Consider the following 8,374-nt stretch of genomic DNA (forward strand, 5'->3'; position numbering starts at 1 on the left):
TTCTTCCCAATATTGTATGAATGTCACACGTTTGAATTGATCTTCATTAGAAAAATAAAAGGGTGAGCGATATGGAAAATTTGTTGTTAAAAGAAAAACATTATGGATTTATGAATGTGTCATGACAAATTAAATATACAAATTTCGGGTGCAACATTTACTCTTCTTCAAAGCACCTAAGTTTTTCTTTTGTGGAAAAAAGAAACACACATCTTTAAATCACCAAATACTTTCTCAATCTAAACTGCCAACTGTCAAACACATCATTTGCCCCGTGGTAATCATCACCTAATAATTAAATTTATTCATCGTACATCATGTAGTTAAAATTTATTTTAAATATTTTTATTTAAAATTAAATACAAATAGTACCTGATAAAAAAGATTCGAGAGTTCCTGTCGGTAATTCTTCCCCTCACCCTCATACACGTCTCCGCAAAAACGGAACTAGGAAAACGCCGTCGTATAATCCATGCCCATCAGTCTCCAGTCGTTTTTGCCCCTCCCCCATTTTCCTCGCTTTGGAAACTCCTCCCCAATTCCCAAAGCTATCCCCACTTCGGTAACTCCGCCCAACTCTCCCCTTTTAAACTCTCCACCTACTTCCTCCGTGACCGTACACCGCCGGTCAACACCAGTCACAATGTCGCAGTCCGTACATCTCCTCACCCCTTCCGACCTCGCCATCCCAAAACACCACTCCTCCTTCCTCTCCACCTTCAATCGCCGGTTGTCGGTCACCACCACCACCACAACCGCTTCCCCTTTCTTCCCAAAGCTCTCCATCAGAGCCTCCTCCTCCGATCGCAAGCCTTCCGTTCTCGTCACTGACAACGGCACATCCTCCTCGGGGCTCCAATCCTCTGCTTCGCACGCCGACCATGCTCTCTCCAGCTCCATCGAGGTCGACGCCGTCACCGAAGCCGAGCTCCGGGAGAACGGATTCCGCTCCACCAGGCGCACCAAGCTCGTATGCACCATCGGTCCCGCCACCTCCGGATTCGACCAGCTCGAGTCGCTCGCCGTCGGCGGCATGAACGTAGCACGCATCAACATGTGCCACGGCACCCGCGAGTGGCACCGCGAGGTCATTCAGCGCGTCAGGAGGCTCAACGAGGACAAGGGATACGCCGTCGCCATCATGATGGACACCGAAGGCAGCGAGATTCATATGGGTGATTTGGGTGGCGCCTCCTCCGCCAAAGCCGAGGTCCGTTTGTTTGCTTCTTTGTGACATTTCATCAAGCACCTTATGTGCAATGTTTCATGCTGAGTGCTGATTAGTTTGGTTTTCGAATGTACAGGATGGTGAAGTATGGACTTTTAGTGTCAGAGCTTTCGGCTCCGCTCTCCCCGAGCACACCATCAATGTGAATTATGAAGGTTTTGCTGAAGGTAATTAAATTAGATCACCAAATTTCTTAAATTTTTAATCTTTTCCCGCTTTGTTTTAGTTGAAATGCGAAATTTGATGTATGATATGTTGCTTGCAGATGTGAAAGTGGGGGATGAACTGCTTGTGGATGGCGGGATGGTGAGGTTTGAGGTGATCGAGAAGCTTGGTCCTGATGTTAAGTGTAAGTGTACTGATCCTGGTTTGTTGCTGCCTCGGGCTAATTTGACTTTCTGGAGGGACGGGAGTTTAGTGCGAGAACGCAATGCCATGCTTCCCACAATTTCGTCTAAGGTTTGCTCATTATTTTCGTTCTTTTACATAAGAAAAACATTGAGGGACTCATCGGTTGATGTATGTATTGAATTTCTTAATGTTATTTTTTGTATGCGACTTACATAGTGAGTAAAATGCATAACGATGCCCTGACGAGCCTTCTGTATGTTCCAACTTCCGAATACATATATTTGTCTAGTTATAAACTATGATTGACAATTTGACATTATAAATTCCACAGGGGCTGCATTCCACTCTTTACATTGTTTTTCGAACCGTATTAGCAAGGCTTTCGAATGTGCAAGCTGAATATTGATACATTTGATGTGTCCATTAGGAATTATCAAATTGTTCAAATTGAATTTTTGAATGCATATATGCATCTTCAATCACGTCTAGTGATGGTTCTGTTGCATATGCTTTTGTTTCAATATTTGTTAAAGCTTGTTCAAAACTAGTTAATTATTTAATGCCATTACTTTGAAAAGAGGAGAATAAGTTTTGAAAGGCTGAGCTAAAAGTCTAAGACTACACTATTATAATCATCTTTTCTTCAACTTCCACATGTTTATTTTCAGTTTTGAAATGACTTTCGTTTTTAAGATTCTCAAATTTAAATTATACTACTTTCTTCTGGTAAGCACAGCTTTATCATATTATTACTATTTGGTTAACTCTATTGTTGGTTTGTAAGCATGGAGTTATGGTTTCAGTGCATTAGTGTCTTCTGATATGAAGCATCCTTACCTACAGATTTCGTATCACAAAGATGGATCTTCTCTTGAGCTAGATTACATAAAGGAATCCCAAGTTTTGAATATTTTCATAATTATTAATTCGTGTCACAATCTTAAATTGGTCATAAGGCTAATTCTATACTCTAATAACCCTGTCTGGACTCTGGGGTGTGGTCTGGTCATACTTCGATTCTTAAAAGCATAATCATGAATTGGCAAACTTTGAATAGTGTATATCATTTGTGCTTGTGTATGCTAGCAATGATATGCATTTGCGATTGTTCTTCATTTCTTCTGTTATTGCTAAAATGTACTTGTGTATTATTTCCACATAATAATATTGGTAAGTTCTTTAAACTTATCTTTTGTTCTCACACTCTGAGTTTTCAATATATTCAGGATTGGTTGGACATTGATTTTGGGATTGCAGAGGGTGTTGATTTTATCGCTGTATCTTTTGTCAAGTCTGCGGAAGTGATTAATCATCTTAAAAGCTATATTGCTGCACGGTCACGAGATAGGTAAAGAACTTAAGTCTTAAATACGTATATTATACATATACATATACATATTATATTTCGTGGTCATATGTTTTCGCTTCATTATGAAGCCTCCTTCATGTTGTTCCTATTGAGTATTGAGTCAGTGCTCTTGTTAGGTCATCTTCAACCGAAAGGGGGCCAAAGGGCCATGTTTAGCCCTATAGCCTTACAAGAAATTATTTTTTAATGAACAATGTTAGGCCATATTTTGTACCATCTACAACCAAAGGGGCCAAAAGCCATAGGCCAAAACATAGCCCTTTGACAAAAAACTCTTCTCCAACCAGAGGGGGCTATTTTTTAATATGTTCTATAATGAAAAGGACCTCCGAACAATAACCAACCAGTAATAAAAAAGGTTGTACCTAAATCAATGTATTAAAAGGCAAAGGCATAGGCGAGGCGTTCCATGGATAGCTCCGCCTAGGCATGAGGCGAAGCCTCACGGGACCTAAATAATTTAATATATATTGTATATATAATTACATATTGAGATTAGAATACTAAAAAACTTGAATTTTGAAACAAATTATGGTGGTTTGGAGAATTTTGAAACAAATTGAGGTATGAGATTGGAGTAAATTTGAAATATAGGATTGGGATTGAGAATTTAGGGTTTGAGGAATTGGGGAATTGTGGAATTGGGGATGTGGTGAAATATAGCAGAGAGAATCAGGTATTGGTTGGTTACAGAGAAAATGGGATATTGGGTGGTGAAAATAGCAGAGAATTGGCAGAGAAGGACTGCAGCGATTATAAAAAAAAAATTAAAAAATTAGACTTGGCCAAAACGACGTCGTTTTGGGCCAAGTCTTTGTAAAAAATAAAAAACCTTTCTTCTTCCTCGCGTGGTTCGTGAAGACGCCGCTGCAACATAGTTAAAGAGCACAGAGTTTTCCAGAAAATTTCAGATTTCAAGCAAGATTTTGGATAACAGAAATGCCCAATCAACGCCTCAGGCGTGCCCCGATGAAGCCTAGGCGAGTTTCTGCCCAATCCAAGAAAACAGAGGCGAAATTGACGAAGCCCCACCTCCAAGGCCGCCTAGGCGTGCCCCGAGGCGCGTCTTTAAAACACTGACCTAAATCAACGTCACTAAATAGTTTAATGTTAGGTTTATCAAATAAATTAAATTTAATTACGTATATATGCAACATTCCACTGGACCAACCCCAACGATACTTTGGCTCTTGCATGCGTCCTGGTTGTATTATTAATTTTTTTAAGCCCAAATTAAGGTTTAATTATTAGTCTGTCCCCATGCATGGTATAATTCTTTTTGCAAAAGTACATAATATAAGAAAAATATATAAATAATATTATGAAATTTTAATAGTCAATACTGGGGATGGGATTACTTGCAAAATATGCAATTAAAATGTTTATTTTGTGTATGAAAAGAAGAGATAATTAATTAACTTTTTGCTAAAGCTGCTTTAATTAATTAAGTTGATGCATCACTTAAGAAGAGGTTCTGCTGCAATATTGTTTCTTTCAATCGATATGTGATTAAGCATGGAACTTGTCTGGTTTATGGGACCAGAAGGCGCTGGCTGGGCTGCTGCATTGGGCTGGCTGGCCTGGTGTCTTATTTATGGCCTGGTGGGGCCCACAAGCCCTTTGGCCTAGCCCTCGGTTGGAGACAGTTTTCGTGTCAAAACGGGCTATATTTTGGCCGATGGCCCTTTGGCCGGGTTGGTTAGAGATGGCCTTAGTTCTTTCGGTGTTAAGAGATTTGATATTTCTTTCCACCACCTATATATATTGTGTAAGGTTTGTGGTTTGTGAAATTTCTTTTAATATGTTGCTTGTGCGAAGAGGTCGCACTTGGTGCGATGGCAAGTGCCTTCGCTCATGAGCGGTAGGTCTCGGGTTCGAGACTTGGGAGCAGCCTCTCCATAAATGGGGGTAAGGCTAGCCGACATTCACCTCTCCCAGACCCTGCGTAAAGCGGGAGCCTTGTGCACTGGGTACGACCTTTTTATGTTGCTTGTGCGATCATTTTGATTGAATAATTAAAGGTTAATATACCTATTTGCCACTTGAATTAGATATACTGAGATATATATCATTCCTACTGAATATTTTGTTCTACTTTGTCCAAGATGGTTAACATGTGTTCCTCATTTAAGATAATTTTTTTAAATCATTTTGCTGCAGCGATGTTGCTGTCATTGCAAAGATAGAGAGTATTGACTCGCTAAAGAACTTGGAAGAGATCATTCAAGCATCAGATGGAGCAATGGTGGCAAGAGGAGATCTCGGTGCTCAGATACCACTAGAACAGGTCCCAGCAGCCCAGCAAAAGATTGTTCAAGTCTGTCGGCAGCTAAATAAGCCAGTCATTGTGGCTTCTCAACTACTTGAATCTATGATTGAATATCCTACACCCACTAGAGCCGAAGTGGCTGATGTTTCTGAAGCAGTGAGGCAGCGCGCTGATGCTTTGATGCTTTCTGGTGAGTCGGCTATGGGCCAGTTCCCAGAAAAGTCATTGGCTGTTCTTAGAAGTGTTAGTCTGAGGATTGAAAGATGGTGGAGGGAAGAGAAACGTCATGAAGCTATGGAACTGCCAGCTATTGGAACTTCATTTTCTGACAGTATTTCAGAGGAGATTTGCATTTCTGCTGCCAAGATGGGTAAGTATTCGCTAAATACGTTTCTAAGTGAGTTAAGCTAAGCAGTTATCTGTTTGTTTGTATGTATAATAGTACTAAGGTTAGGGAACTCCCTGGGTTGGTCGTGTCTGTCAATATAAACTACTTATAATAGATCTACACTGAGAGTCTTGATGTAAAAGGCTCCTGTGTTCTCTTAGGGTGGATTTATGCCAGGATTTCCATCTGGTGTAGTATAAATTGCATCTTTCACTATAAGCAATAAACGAATAACAAAAGCAAATTTCTCACTTATACCAAACACACACACCCACATGAAAGTAATGTTGAGATAATCATATGTGATTTATGCATTTTGGTAGCCACATTGTATCTGGATTCTTTGTTCCGAAATGTTTTCCTTTTTTTATTGTATAAAATGCACCTCCTAAGTTGCAGCGAAGCTGAACCAACATATCCAAATGACATAAAAAATAATCTATTTTCTCATCTTATAACTGTTTTTTGGGATAGCATTTTGGCTGCATCTATTTTAAACATTTTGGTTGCGTCTATTCTCAACCTCCTCCTAAGATGGCTAATTCAAAGGAATGATTATATTAGTATTGAGTTTATTGATCCTTTCTGTTGAATTATTTTCTTGTTTTAGTCATTGCTTTTTCTGCACTTGGAACAATATCTTGATGTGGTTTGCATTTTGCAGCCAACAATTTGGAGGTAGATGCTCTTTTTGTCTATACAAAGACAGGCCACATGGCATCTCTCTTGTCTCGCTGCCGGCCAGACTGCCCAATCTTTGCTTTTACTAACACGACATCTGTACGGAGACGTCTGAACCTACAGTGGGGTCTGATACCGTTTAGGGTGAGCTTCTCCGATGATATGGAGAGCAACCTTAATAAAACCTTCTCGCTGCTGAAGGCCAGGAATTTGATCAAATCAGGCGACCTTGTTATTGCTGTCTCAGACGTCTTGCAGTGCATCCAAGTTATGAATGTTCCTTGAAAACTGGATTTCGATTAGCTTGGAAACATTTTCTCGATCCTTCTAGCTTGTGTCATCTATCAAACTGCTAAGTTAATTGCTTTTGGTTGAAAGAAAAAGGGGGAAATCTGGAGGTGACTCAGCCTTCCCCTAATGATCTTCCCGGAGCAGGCCTCAAGATCCATCGTAAAGTTCAGAGGAGCTGCCTGGTATTGTTCATTAATTACCTTGCGAAATTAGTTTGCTTAATTAGTTTTAGGGTTATGACGAGAACCGTATCGTTGAAAGGCAGAGAAATATCTTTATGTTTTGGGATTACAGAAATAATGATCCTATGTGTTGTTTTGATGTGTCTCTAAAATTCGATCAAGCATGATCAACAATTAACCATTTTCAAGTTACTGTTTAATGTCACCCCACTGGTTTCTGAAATTGAATGTATTTGGGTTACTCATGTTGTTGAAATAAGTGGATGCAATTCATTTAGATCGTTGTCATTTTATTTTTTCACGTAGCCACATTGATTGGATTGCATATGTGCTTTTCATCGATGCATTCGAGTTTGAATCTCTTTTTATAATAATCTCATGTAGAATAATGTACAAATATAACTTCATAATATCATCAAGTATGTAAGCTTGGGCAGTCATTGCTGTATTGGGCTTTGAGCGAATATTCCCTTTTTTCTCAATTGCATATTGGTGTGAAAATTCTAGAGAAGAAATGAGTACGGTGGCATATATTCAAGCAATAAAATATGGGGTGTGCTATCCACATACCCTTTTTTACTTCTCACACACCCCTTGTTAATTTCTGTCCGTTGATCTTCTTTAATTCATCCGATCCGATGGCCGAAAACCAAAAAGGTGTGAGAGAAGTAAACAAGGGTGTGTGGATATCACACCCCTAAAATATATGTACAATGAGCAACGACTTATCAAGAACTTAAGGATAAATTGAAAGTTTTCACATAATCATATGATTACACAGGTTCATCTTTACGTCCTCAATCTTTTTGTATTGGTAATGGACAAGTTAACATGACATATTCAAGATGATATCACTTGGTGTATGTGGAGTGCAAGTTCATTGGGGGTCCAAATGAGATAGGAGTGAGAAATAACGATCAGGAAGTACTAAAGAGTAAACACTTTCGTTATCTTGGATTCTATCTTGCAAAAAGACGGAGAACTAGATGGAGATCTCAACCGTAGAGTACAAGTTATGAAGTGAAAGAGTGCATCATGTGTGTTGTGCAGTTGTCGTATCCCACTAAAGCTTGAGGAAAAATTTTATAGGACGACAATAAGTCCATCAATACTTTATGTCATGAAATGTTGGCTAATAAAAAAGTAGCAAGTGGAGAAAATGAATGTAGCAGAGATGACAATACTCCGTTGAATGTGTTGGCACACAAATAAGGATAGGATTAAGAATGAGGATATCCTCACAACTGCCAAGAATAGAAAATTTTGGCAAAATTGAACTTCGCCATGGGACCCCAGGCACCCCAGCATGGTCGGGTACGGGCTGGAAGCAAGAAACAAGCTAAAATTTGGCTTTTAGGTTCAGAAAAGGCAGACCAAAAGGAGCAGCTGCAGGTTGCAGTAGAAGGAGCCCAACAAAGCTGGGCCGAGCACAAATAAAAGGCCCAACATGTGGCAAAAAAACTTGGGCTACTGGCCCAAATGTTTTTTTACCTTTTTTTCTTGGCAAAACCTAGGCCCAAACTGGAGCAAAAAAAAAAAAAAAAAGTCTAAGCCCAAACCGTGGGCTGGGTGTTGCGGGTTGTTGGGACCTAAAAATGTCATATACAATCAAATC

The 8,374-nt window shown here is 39.6% G+C and overlaps 1 protein-coding gene across 1 annotated transcript; it reads left to right on the forward strand.

Moving 5' to 3' along the window:
- The first annotated feature begins 467 nt into the window (after positions 1–467).
- Positions 468–7,036, forward strand: LOC126608331 (pyruvate kinase isozyme A, chloroplastic-like). Its single transcript, XM_050276197.1, has 6 exons — positions 468–1,210; positions 1,305–1,395; positions 1,494–1,687; positions 2,806–2,927; positions 5,109–5,587; positions 6,270–7,036. The coding sequence occupies exons 1-6, from the start codon at positions 473–475 to the stop codon at positions 6,569–6,571; spliced, it is 1,926 nt and encodes a 641-aa protein (XP_050132154.1). The 5' UTR covers positions 468–472; the 3' UTR covers positions 6,572–7,036.
- The last annotated feature ends 1,338 nt before the right edge of the window (positions 7,037–8,374 follow it).

The sequence above is a fragment of the Malus sylvestris genome, chromosome 16 (assembly GCF_916048215.2).
Source record: "Malus sylvestris chromosome 16, drMalSylv7.2, whole genome shotgun sequence".
Taxonomy (NCBI): Eukaryota; Viridiplantae; Streptophyta; class Magnoliopsida; order Rosales; family Rosaceae; genus Malus; species Malus sylvestris.